General features: G+C 45.5%; 1 protein-coding gene across 4 annotated transcripts in view; it reads left to right on the top strand.

The window, feature by feature from the left end:
• gbf1 (golgi brefeldin A resistant guanine nucleotide exchange factor 1) overlaps positions 1-13,796 on the top strand; it is a 92,712-nt gene that overhangs the window by 29,843 nt on the left and 49,073 nt on the right. For all 4 annotated transcript variants that reach the window (XM_056434852.1, XM_056434851.1, XM_056434850.1 and 1 more), the window contains exon 4: positions 12,265-12,396. In XM_056434852.1, the coding sequence (XP_056290827.1) occupies positions 12,265-12,396 (132 nt within the window). The remainder of the gene's footprint in view (positions 1-12,264; positions 12,397-13,796) is intronic.

Below are 13,796 nucleotides of genomic sequence, written 5' to 3'. Positions count from 1 at the left end.
GACTTTAGACTAAGCCGTCCTACCTAACCACTGCCATTTATTAAACGCACACAGAGGATTTGCTGTCAATGCTGGGTGGGTATAAAGCGAGCATCATGTCTAAATACTGTAGAATCCGCCCGTTAGCGCTGATGAGATGATCTGCCGTTACATTCATGTGAGGGCTCGCACCAGGGGCGTGTCTAGGATTCAAAGAAAGGGGGGGCTGGGCCTCAAGGGGAGCGCTATGGTCTGTTATGTTTGCGCGGGCAGCTATTTTTTTGTGTGGGGGGGGGGGGGGCTGGATATCCTAAATTGGAGACAGAATTTCAGGGTTATAGTGATATTTTATGCACATTTGGACACTGTCACTGAGATAAAGATGAACTAGTTCAGTGTCAAATATACCATTCAATGTAAACATTATTATCTCCTAATATACAGGACTGTCTCAGAAAATTAGAATATTGTGATAAAGTTCTTTATTTTCTGTAATGCAATTAAAAAAACAAAAATGTCATGCATTCTGGATTCATTACAAATCAACTGAAATATTGCAAGCCTTTTATTTTTTTAATATTGCTGATTATGCACAGCTTAAGAAAACTCTAAAATCCTATCTCATAAAATTTGAATATTTCCTCAGACCAAGTAAAAAAAAAGATTTATAACAGCAAAACAAAATCAAACATTTGAAAATGTGTTTCCAGGTGTTTCGAGTTAATTAGACGATTCAAGTGATTTGTTTAATACCCTACTAGTATACTTTTTCATGATATTCTAATATTTAGAGATAGGATATTTGAGTTTTCTTAAGCTGTAAGCCATAATCAGCAATAATAAAAGAATAAAAGGCTTGCAATATTTCAGTTCATTTGTAATGAATCCAGAATGCATGACATTTTTGTTTTTTTAATTGCATTACAGAAAATAAAGAACTTTATCACAATATTCTAATTTTCTGAGACAGTCCTGTATATTAATGCAAAGAATAGAGAGACGTCGATAGTTATTTGTTGTATTTCTAATTTGCTCGTTCACACTCGCTCACTGGAGACAGTTTCTAAGTTTCTCTTTCATTTGCCTCAATTAAAGCTAAATATAGGCAGGGAACAATCGGTAATAACTACCAATATATTATATTATATGTAAATAGCCAGATTCTGTAACTACCTGGACTTACAAGTTCACCCCGTGCATCATTTACTTTGAGCCAGCGCAGCAGCCTCCCCAAGGTCCTAGTGCCCGGGGATTATATCGTTAAGTATGATGATAGGCTATTGGATTGTAATTTAAAGGGGGAGAAAACATACAAACCAGAACACACCCACATATGTAGCATGTTATAGTTATAAATAATAGTATAATTTATGATATCACAAAAACAAAAATATCTTTTAAAGCCAATAATGCTCGCCCACTGAGGCACATTTCTCTGGGCTCTCCACTGAATCTTGCTGGCCTGGATGTTGTTGAAATTCTACTAGCACCTCCCTTATTTGTCTTAAAAATAAACCTCTGTAAAGTGAGTTACATGTCCAATCCAGCTCCATCCCAATTTTAGAGATTTTAAAGACGCGAAGCAACCTGTTTATGGTTAGTTATATCCTGCCCTGCTATTTAACTTTATTGTATATATTGTAAACGTGCTTGCTGCTGCTTCAAACAAATTCACCCCTGGGGATAAATCCATCCAACCATCCATCTATCACATTTAAAAACGCTCTCTGGAATCGAGAGGTACGTCATCTGAATGTTTTGCTGATGAGATTAGAGAGTAGAAACAAAAGACCCGATAAGAGATCCGTTATCTTGAGTTAATGAAGTTGGGTCAGGCTCTAAAATGGAAACCCGGCTCTCACGAGTCGTCCACTTGATGCGGTCCGTTGGCCTCATCTTGTGGTTCTTTCGCTCAACCAAGTTCGGCCGTCCTTCCGACGTTTCAGTCGTTAACGAGAACTGCAGCAGACGTGATATGTTTTTTTGTTTATTTCACATTATTCTGTAAACTCCAAAACTCTGTACTTGCACAACGTTCCCAGGAGGGGGAGGGGCTTGTCTCTGAGAACGACACGTCATTGTTCAAGCATAACAAATAGTCGGTACTGTGGGTATCTTTCAAATTTGGGCAAAACAATGAATCCAACGTGGCCTTGACGACGTTGTTTTTTCGGCAACGCCAAGAACCGATGACGATTGTCGATTGATGTGTCGGTACGTTTCATAGAACTGAACGTTTGTGTGTCATCCTCACGTTGATGTGGACAGGAAGCGGCGAGAGTACTAAACACTAGGCGAGCTTGTTGGTGCTGGTGGTGGTGGTGGTGTGCTGGTGCTGGTGCTGGTGCTGGTGGTGGTGGTGGTGTGCTGTGTGAACACAGCGGACTCGGCCTGCACAGCGCGTGGTTTCTGGAATCCCTCCGACCCCGTGGGAATGCCATTTGCGGGGAGCTGAAGGAGTGCAGCAGGTGAAACGAATGAGGACGATAACTCCACACACACTCGCGCCACAGCTTTGTCTCTTTGTTCGCTGCTTTGTTCCCCCCCCCTCCCCCACATCTGACATATCCTCGCCTGCTTCCTCTCATCACCTCCTGTCTGGCTACATTCCGTTTTATTCTTTTGATGCCACTTTGTGTCCTCGCTGTGTAAATGATGGGCCGGACCGACGTCCCGACAAACACCGACTGAGCGATGCGGTCCCGCCGAGTGTTAGAGGTTTCCCAATCGGCCCTTTGGCTCTTTTTTTTCTTTTCACAATGAAACAAAAGCAGCCGTTCTTAGTGGAGCCGGGGTTCATGCTAGAACAAGACCGGCGAGTCGCGCCTCTGGGAGCCCTCGCACCTCACCTTTCATCCGTTGCGGTATTTTCCAGAACACCAGGTGGCGTGCAAACAAAACTCCTGGAAAAGGAACAAGTCGAGTATTTAGAACGACAAACGTATTCTTGATGAAATGAAAGGTTGAACATTCTGGAAGAAAATAGATTCCTTTACTTATTTTTTGTCACAAAATCCATGAATTATTTCACTCCTTCATCTCAGAGGCAGAGCGACATCACATTTGCTGCTCCAGGAAAAGAGTATGGAGCATAAAACGGGGCTTAAAGCCCTTGACGCCTTCAGAGGCGTCACAAGGAGACAGACGCTCCTCAACCATCGACCTCCAACGCCGTTCAACCACGTCATGTGACACGATACGTTCAAGAACGCCGTTAGCTGGGAGCACGACAAAATACCAGATGATCATCCAGGGGTTCAAGTTCTAGACTCCACTGACTAGCCGGAAACAGTCAGGCCACAATTTAAAGAAAGAGAAAAAGAAAAAGCACTTTGACCTAGTTACTAGCTATCCATCTAGTTCTGTTCCCGTCTGCGACAACGAAACAACTACGGATCCTTTGTTTTACCATCCTGCTTGTCAGAGTTCTTCTCTTCTGCAGTTTCTTGTTGCTTCTCAGCGGACGAGCCCATTGCAGGGTTCGTACGGTCATGGAAAACCTGGAAAAGTCATGGAATTTTAAAATGGGCATTTCGAGGCCTGGAAATGTCCTGGAAAAAACTTCAATCAGAAAAGTTTGGGAAAAGTCATGAACATTTGTTATAATCACATGTTCATTTACGCCGAGTATGAAATAATTAATATGTTTTTTAAAGAAAGATGCTCAAAGTATAAGCCGGCGTACGCTCTCGATACTCACAGTTTTCAAAATTGTTCATGTTTATACCGAGATTTCAGTTTAGTCATGGAAATGTGGTTTAAAGTCATGGAAAAGTCTTGGAAATCCACATTGGTCAAAATGTGTAAGAACCCTGCCTTTGATGCCTATATGTCTGCATGTTTTGCTTTTTACCTTCGCATGGAAAATGCGGAAGGTTATGTTTTGATCGCCGTGTATTTATTTATTTATTTGTATGCGTGTTCCTCGCATAACAAAAAGTATTAAACCGAATCGCATGAACTTTGGTGGGATGATTGGTTATTATCCGCCGACCATTTGATTAGATTTTGGGATGGATCGGGTCAAAGGTCAAGGTCATGAAAAGGTCAAAATCTTCTTTTCTATCCAATTGGCATGCAACTAATGCCAAAATGTTCATAATTCAATGCCCAATCTTGTGATATGCGAAGGTATGCCCGTTCTAGTTAGATGTGTGTTTATCTGTCACTCCTGCGTCCAGTTCAATGACCTTGGCTGATATCTGGGGGTCACGTCGGCACCGAAACAGCCGCATTCTGTGCCTTCGTGTGAGTTATTTTAACCAAATTCTCCCGTCATCTCCGCGGCGCTACCTTGTAGCTTTCCGACCGCACCGATACGCGTCCTGCGCTCCATCCCTTGTTCTTTCTTGCACGTGTGGACGGCGGTCCTCATCAAGCGGGGTGTGAAATCCACCCGGGGCCCCGAGCATGTGCGCCGGCTTATCCTGGCCAATGGATGCCGTCTGCAGCTTAACCCTCTACTGTACCCAACCTCGAGCCCTCCAAAAGCTCATTACCCCGATGTGTGCCTCCTCCCTCCTTCCCCTGATCCTGTCCTCACGCCTTCCTCTCACCCCCCACCCAACATCTTAACCAAGACACATGCTGACATTGGCAAGGGTACATGGTGAGAGGATGGGATGGAAATTGTGCCTGTTTGTTTTTCTGGAAATAGAGGTGATAATACGAGCCCGTCTCATCTGAAGGGCACGCCACCGCGACACGACGAGCAAACACTCACGCGTCAATATGAAGCGGAGCGATTTGTATCGGGACGCGCTGCACTTGAGGCGAGCCGGGTCATTCGAAGAAGTGTTTAAAGAGTCTGTGTTTCATCAGCTTCACTGAAGGACGAAGATATTCAACCGCGAAAAGAGACGTGCGAGGGGCTGTCATTGCACACGGAAAGAAGCTCGTACCGCCGCAACATATTGCCCTCCCATGCCGCACACATTTGTGTTGTTTTTGTGTGTGCACAGGGTTCGTACGGTCATGGAAAACCTGGAAAAGTCATGGAATTTTAAAATGGTCATTTACAGACCTGGAAAAGTCATGGAAAAAACTCAAATCATAAGAAATTTTGGAAAAGTCATGGAAATGTTGTTGTATTCACATGTTCATTTACGCCCAGTTTGAAATAATTGATATGTTTTTCTAAAGAAAGACGCTCAAAAACGCACAACATTTTCTAAATTGTTCATGTTTATACCGAGATTTCAGTTTGGTCGTGGAAATTTGGTTTAAAGTCATTGAAGAGTCATGGAAAAGTCCTGGAAATCCATTGGTCAAAATGTGTAAGAACCCTGGTGTGCAATTTCTAAGTACCCCGAGCGTAAAGTATGTCCATCCGTCACGAGGGAACGGCAGGCTGTGGAACCCATTAAGTGGACGTTGGGGCTCCGCCAGCTCTCTGCCGGGATAATGTGGCCTCTGTGCAAAGTATGCGGCGGAGAGAAATACATTTTATGTACAGGATAACAGGTGCAGAGCGGCACCGCGACGAGCCGGCTCTCGGCCAGGCGGGGTTCGCTGATGAAGTCATGCTCTTCGACTGCACCGACTTATTTGTGCTGGTGCTGCTTTTTTTTCTTTTCTTTTTTATACGTTGTGTGCGGTGAAACACAAAAGAATCTTCTCTGAACGCCAGAAAGCAAAAAAAAATCCATGGTCTGCATCCAAGAGGCATTTCTCCCCCTCCCCCCTCCCCCGACAGCAAGGGGTCGACTTCCCATTCGATAATAACGCAACCGGCTCACTAATTCATGTGCTGCCATCAGCCCGATGCCTCCGGGCAGCTGCTGTTAGCGACATGGTGATGCGGCGTCACGGAACAAACGAGAATCCCTCCACGGTGCAGCTGAGAGTTTCTCACTGGAAACGCAACGAAAGCAAAGAAAGAGACTCGCTCCAAGATGGCCGCAAACCAGCTCCCCCCCCCCCTTCCTTATTAGTCACAACAGTCACTCAGAGTACCGTCGTGATGAGGAGGAGGAGGAGAACACACTCATACTTATGCTCCAATGACAATGCAGGGGAAATGTGGAGCTTAGTCTTGGAATAAAAAATAAAAAGAGTTTATTTACAGGCCTGGAATAGTCCGTGAAAAAAATTGTAATCCCTCAAGTTTTGGAAAAGTCCTGAAAATGTGTTATATTCACATGTTCATTTGCGCAGTTTCATGAAAAGAATAAACATTTATATCAATATTTATTCTTTTAATCAAACTATTGTCTCATTCTCATTGATTTGTTTCATTTATACACATATTTCACCAAAGGTTTGCACATTGAAATTTGGTTTAAAGTCCTGGAAGTCCATTGGTCAACATGTGTATGGACCCAGTAACAGTGTGTGGACGACGCCCCGGCATTAAAGGAGGATAGCAGAGCTCTTTTAACATTTAATATTGTCATGTTTGTTTGCTCTGACAATAAAAGGATGATGCTCTGAGTGAGTGACGGGTGTAGCCCCGCACTCAAATATATAAATGTCTTTTTTTGTTTCTTGCAGCTGACGGTTGAAGCTCTAAAACTGGACCGACGTGACAGGAACACGTCTATTTTTCAATTTGTTTGGGCAGAATTCAGTGTTTCTTTCTTTCTAACAGACACGGCGAGCGTTTTGGGGAAATGCATCTTATGGAATGACAAATAGAACTGACACAACAGCTTCAGAATAACAGAACCAGAATAACAGAGCCAGAATAACAGAACCGGAATAATGGAACCAGACTAACAGAACCATAATAACAGAACCAGAATAACAGAACCGGAATAACAGAACCGGAATAACAGAACCGGAATGGAACAACAGAGCCGGAATAACAGAGCCGTAATAACAGAACCGGAATGGCATAACAGAGCCGGAATAACAGAACCAGAATAACAGAACCAGAATAACAGAACCAGACTAACATAACCACAATAACAGAACCAGAATAACAACCGGAATGGAATAACAGAACCGGAATAACAGAACCGGAATGGAATAACAGAAACATAATAACAGCCGGAATAAGATTCAAGATTCAAGATGTTTTATTTGTCACATACACACACAGGGTGTGCAGTGAAATGAAAGTGGCAATGCTCAGCAGGAATGTGCAAGGGCAACAAGTACACACTATTTACAAATAAAAAACAACACAATATTTACAGTAAGTGTGTGTGTGTGTGTGTGTGTGTGTGTGCCTAAGAGGGGCAGTTGTGTGGGTCTATGTCGGGGTCCTGGTGAGGTCGGAGTTCACAATCCTGATGGCCTGAGGAAAGAAACTCCGTCTCAGTCTCTCTGTTCTTGCAGCGTGACTACGGAGGCGCCTGCCTGACCGCAGCAGCTGAAACAGTCTGTTGTTGGGGTGGTGAGGATCCTTCATGATCCTGCCGGCTCTGGTTCTGCACCTCCTCGTGTACAAGTCCTGCAGGGTGGGAGTGGTTCCAATGCGCTCAGCCGAACGCACTACTCTCTGCAGAGCCTTCCTGTCCTGAGCGGAGCAGTTGCCAAACCAGGCTGTGATGCTTCCTGTCAGGACGCTCTACAGCTCCAGAGTAGAAGGACTGAAGGATCCTCTGGGAAACTTTAAATTTCCTCAGCTGCCTGAGGTGGTAGAGGCGCTGCCTTGCCTTTCTCACCAGAGTGTCTGTGTTTGTTGACCATGTCAGATCCTCGGTGATGTGGACTCCCAGTATTTATACCCTCTCCACAGTAGTCCCGTTAATCCCCAGTGGTGAGTACGCCTCTGTTGTTGTACCTTCCTAAAGTCCACAATCAGCTCCTTAGTTTTGGTGACATTCATGATGAGGCTGTTGTCCTGGCACCAGAGTGACAGATCAGCAACTTCCTCCAGGTAGGCCTTCTGCCGTTGTCGGAGATCAGGCCCACCACCACTGTGTCATCCGCAAACTTGATGATGGTATTGAGTTGAACCTGGCCACACAGTCATGTGTGTACAGGGAGTACAGTAGGGGCTGAGGACGCAACCTTGGGGGATCCTGTGTTCAGGGTGAGGGATTTGAGGTGTCTGTCCCCTGACCACCTGTGGCCTGGCGGTCAGGAAGTCCAGGATCCAAGCACACAGGGGGTGTTCAGTCCCAGCTCAATCAGCTTGCCGCCAGTCTGGAGGGGACTATGGTGTTGAAAGCTGAACTATAATCAATGAACAGCAGTCTCACATAGCCCCCCCTCTGGCTGTCCAGATGAGAGAGTGTGGTGTGCAGTACCTGGGAGACAGCATCATCCGTGGATCTGTTTGGGCGATAAGCAAACTGCAGCGGGTCCATGGAGGAAGGGAGGAAGGCGCAGATGTAGTCCTTTATCAGCCAGAATAACATAACCAGAATAACGAAACCAGACTAACAGAACCAGAATAACAGAAACAACAGAACCAGAATAATAGAACCAGAATAACAGAACCAGACTAACGGAACCAGAATAACAGAACCAGAATAATAGAACCAGACTAACAGAACCAGACGAACAGAACCAGAATAACAGAACCAGACTAACATAACCAGAATAATAGAACCAGAATAACAGAACCAGAATAACAGAACCAGACTAACAGAACCACACTAATAGAACCAGAATAACAGAACCAGAATAATAGAACCAGAATAACAGAACCAGACTAACAGAACCAGAATAACAGAACCAGACTAACAGAACCAGAATAACAGAACCAGAATAACAGAACCAGAATAACAGAACCAGACTAACAGAACCAGAATAATAGAACCAGAATAACAACCAGAATAACAGAACCAGAATAACCCTAACCAGAATAACAGAACCAGAATAACAGAACCAGACTAACAGAACCAGAATAACAGAACCAGACTAACAGAACCAGAATAATATAAACAGAATAACAGAACCAGACTAACAGAACCAGAATAACAGCGCGCTGCAGGTTGAGATGTGAGAAGCAGCCGTTTCTTTCTCTTGACTCGTCCTCGTCGGGCCGCTCTCTGCTTCCCGAACAACCCGGTAACCCGTGTGTGTGTTCTTGTGAATACGAATGCAAACTATATTCCACGAAGCCCTTCAGGAGACGCTCCCCACGCGGTGGCCGTTACAGCCCCACAGTCCTCCCAAGCTTTTTTTTTTTTGACGTTGACATTTTAAATTTCTCCAGGGTTTTCCAAATTGCTTGTTTAGGTTGTGCAGAGGCGTCGCTCCGAGCGCTCTGCAAAACACCAAAGAAGTGACCGTGTGGAGCGCCGTGGCGTTGTTTCATCCTAATTGCCCCCCCCCATCGACAGGTGTCAATTCCATTCGAGAGAATACAGGGATCAAAAGGTAGGGGAGGAGAATGAGAGCTGACACTCGTCAAACTTGTCCCGACAGATGGATCAGAATACGGCCGTGTGGGACTTTGTCGGGCAGACGAACCTCAAAATTCTCCCTGGGTTTCATTTGGCCTCGCGCCGTCTTGTTAGGAGCGCTGCCTCTCCGACCCGGGGACCCCCGACTCCTTAATTTTAGCAGCTGAAGAGGTCCAGATCAATAACCATCAGTGTTTGGTTTTGGGCCGCTGCGTCGAGGAGGAGGAGGAGGAGGAGGAGGAGGAGGAGGAGGAGGAGGAGGAGGAGGAGGAGGAGGAGGAGGAGGAGGAGGAGGAGGAGGAGGAGGAGGAGGAGGAGGAGGAGGAGGAGGAGGAGGAGGAGGAGGAGGAGGAGGAGGAGGAGGAGGAGGAGGAGGCGGAGGACTACTCTGCTCCACCTCTTAGTAGTAGCCGCCATTTTACTTTACTAATAACATGTTTACTTCATTACGCCATTTGTCTAATTCATTTGCACTCTTTTTTGTTGTTGTTGTTGCCGTTGACCAATCGCAGCCTTTTTCGGCGCTGTGGTTTTTTCTCTCGAACTCCCGGCATCTCCCTGTGCACACATTCCCACAATGCCTCCTGGGTAAATTGGCTTTGTGTTTGTCTCTCTCTGGCTTGTTATTGTATACGTCAGGATGAGAGTTATTCGGGCATATTATTCCGCGTCATTCTTTTTTTTGGGGGGGGGGGGGGGGGGCGCAGTTTAAGTTCAGCAGCTTCCAAGTGAATCGCTAAAATCGCCATCTCTTTGTATCGTAATAAACACGTCTCTCGTTGCTGGGGTCATTTGGAGAGGTAATCCACACATGGCTGGCGATACTCTCGCTGCAGAGCGATGGAGCTGCAGCATGCTAACGGTACATGGGATTAGCTTCACGGTGAATCCTAATGGGCTCATTTCACAAACTTCTTCTTTTACCAATGAAGCTGACCCGGAGTTGGACTTGTATCTCCTCCTGTGTGGTGGGACTTGTACCCAGCAGACACAGGCCTTAGATGGCAACATGCACGCCTGGTTGAGCCCATTTAATCCTGTGTGGGGGGGGGGGGGGGTGTTCCTCCGTTTTTATTTTTGTCAATGTCAGCCAGAGGTTAACCTGGTTATAGAATGATTGCCTCACCCGCGGCTGCAGCCGGCGTCATTCATTTCACTCCACGAGCTCCGGAGATTGAGTCGCAGCACTGAGCCTTGTATTTAGACTTTATTTAAGAAGATTGGTGGCGGCCACTGACGGACCGCTCGTGTCACCCTAACCCCCCCCCACACACACCCCACCCTCCCCTCCCCCCATTCACCAATGGCCAGCCGGATCAATGCGACACAATTGAGTTTTCCAATCTGTGGTCTTTGGGAACGCAGCCATGGCACTTACAGGGTGATCGCCTCTGATGAAGTCTTCATCAGGATCTATTGACAGATTCATTTGAGCACCCTCCTGCCCCCCCTGACCACACTGTAAAGTAATGACACAGAAGCCCTCTTTAAAAAGTTTGTTGGCAGCTAGATGGACGGGTCAAACCAACACTCACTCACTCCCGCTGAACTTTTCACCAATATTTATTGTGCTTAGTTCATAAGTCTGTTTGTATATATATATTATATATATCTTTAGATATATATTATATATATATATATAAATGTGTATATATATATTTTTTTATGTATATATACTGTATCTTTATATATATATTATATATATATATATATGCAGGGGGACAAGTGTTTATTTTTGTACATATGTTGCTAAATTCACACCCAGAAAAAAAAGAAAATCCAAAGTGCTCGGAGCGCTCCGATGTAACAATAACTAAATTAAACACCAGATGGGAAAACATATGCAGTGAAGCAACAAGTAAGATATTTGCTTTTGAAAGGCGAGGCCTAAAAGTGACCCGGTGGCTGATGAAGAAAAAGAAAAAAAAGAGCAAATTATTTCATATTTTATTTCCAAACAGGCTTCAGGGGTCTTTGGAGGTCACACGCTAACGCTCGGCGGTCACATGTGCACTTTTGGGGAAAATGGCCGGACGCTCTTCTCGGCGCTTTTGAAGTCCCAAGTTGTTGTTTTTTCTCGTCTGACCATCTGCTCTTCAGAAAGCCATAATCCTCCCGTTATTACCGCGGCGAGCACTCCTCTGGCTCCTCAACTTGTTCACAGCGCCATGCGTGACTCCACTAATTTCCCCCCGTTGTTGTTTTACCTGTTTTGTATTTTTGCCTCCCTCTCTTGACCCCCCTTTTTTTTGCTCTGAATACTCCAGCGAAAGAGGGGACGGGGGGGGGACTATTGAAGTAGGGGTGGTTTCCCAGAGAGGAATGCCCAGTGAAGCCCCCCCCCCCCTCCTCCTCCTCCTCCTCACATAGCCCATCACAGGGGAAGATCTGTGGGATTCTATTGGTTGGCATGTAGACACAGTGTTGATGATTGCGGTTTGCTTCTATTTTGCGATGGTCAATTATCTAATGCGTCGCTATTTTAAGTTTGTTTCAAAAATACGGAGCTTCCATTCAAATGAAGGACCCGATAGAAAAATAGTGACCGACAACACAGAGAATAACACATCTAAACCTACGCAGTCCAGTGAACCTTATGGACATACCCTCAGTGTACACTACAAGGTGAACCTACTGTAAGAGCAACAATTAAAGTACATTTTACCTCCATGAATCAACGGTGTGTGTGTGTGTGTGTGTGATTATCGATGCCGTTTGAAAGCACATTAATTTATCTTCTTTATCTTGAGAGTAAAATCAGTTTTTAATGCTTTAAAAAGCGTTTCTTTTGTCTGACTTTCTGATAAAACGTCTGCATTTTATGACACTTATGAGTTTCTATGGCCTATGGGTGTTCTTTAAAGGCTACTATGTGTATATATCAATTATATATATCAATTATATATATGTTTTTAAATGTGGTGAGTAATTGGTCAATCCAAAAAGAGATGTCACTGATCTCGTACTGTGTCTTTCTCCTCAGAGCTCTCTGACGTCGAGCCCAATGTTTTCCTGAGGCCCTTCCTGGAAGTGGTCCGCTCCGAGGACACCACCGGACCAATCACAGGCCTCGCCCTCACTTCTGTCAACAAGTTCCTTTCCCATGGCCTTATAGGTAAGACGTCCTCCTCATCGACTCTCCGCTCTGGACCTTTTATTCCTGGTCAAACACGTTCAGGATATAGCCAAATCATTAATCATCCTGTTTTGAATTGTGCCATAAATTACCAATATCATGGTTTTCAATTTTAAAAAGATCATTTTGCACATCAAGAAAGTTTCATTTTCTGTCTTGGAACTGTTCAGTTTTCAAGACTTAAAAATACGTCATGAGAAACACAAAGTGGAGCTACAGCACCTCTGTGTGTGTGTGTGTGTGTGTGTCTGTGTGTGTGTCTGTCTGTGTGTCTGTGTGTTGAAGCGGGTTCTCGTCCCAGCTGACGTATCAGGTAAGTTCCCTCGCCCGCCAACCCACCATGATAACGGGCGCCGGGCGAGGGACGTAGCTCACCGGTGGGCTTCACACTTGAGCTCTTATGACACGACGGCACATCGATGACGGCGACTCTCTTGACGTGCAAACATTGTCCTTTTATATTGACAAACATCATATAATATAAAATTACATATATAATATATAATATCATTCAAACGGGATGAAGAAAAAAGAGTGTCTTCTCTTCCGCTGTTGACTACTGCACATCTTCCTCTCAGGCATAAGACACCAGTATGTGATCTCTTGAAAGAGTTTTTTCCCGAAAAGGAAGCATGTTTTTTAGTAAACGCCGTTCCAGGGATTCCCATCGCCCTCATTCGCCTCATCGCGGAAACACGGCCCGGCTTGTGCCAGTAGTTCTGTTCACTGCGAAACGAGCCCGCATCGCCAGATGCTGTGCGCCGAGCGGCCGGGGGGGTCGAGTCGGCCGCGTCGCCGTCGAGAAAAGCAGCCGCGGCCGTTGCCGAGCAGAATAAGAGCAGAATAAGAGCTCACGGGAGCTTCTGGGAGAATGTACCCTTTTTCATGTTATGGGTCCTTTTTTTTTTGCGTAATACTCTTCAATATAATCCATAATTTTTTTTTTTTTACCATGTATCTTTATGTGAATGGATGAAGTCCTGTCTGCCATTGGCTCGCACACACACACACACATGCACTATCTGTTCGGAGATCGCCTCGCAGACCTGACACAGGCTCCCTTAATCCCCCCCCACCACCACGCCGACGCCATCGCACCGGCATTGTTCTCGGGGGTGGGGGAGGGGGGATTGCGGTCCAGTTGTTGTCGTAGAGATGACAGAGAAGAGATATACGACGGTAGGATCCGCCACTTTATGAGCCGGCGTCGCGTCTCGGTCTCGACCGTCGCTCCTCTCCTCGTTTTCCCGGCCGCGCTCCCATCCGCGGCGGGCGGGGCCGCGAGCGCGTGATATCGAATGCGAGTTCAAAGAGTATTGAAACCCGACCTGAAGAATGTGTCGTCGGACTCCAGAGCAGACTCAAGACATCACGCCTCG

This window comes from Pseudoliparis swirei, chromosome 17 (assembly GCF_029220125.1).
Source record: "Pseudoliparis swirei isolate HS2019 ecotype Mariana Trench chromosome 17, NWPU_hadal_v1, whole genome shotgun sequence".
NCBI lineage: Eukaryota > Metazoa > Chordata > Actinopteri > Perciformes > Liparidae > Pseudoliparis > Pseudoliparis swirei.
This window is presented reverse-complemented; position numbering and strand designations above follow the sequence as displayed.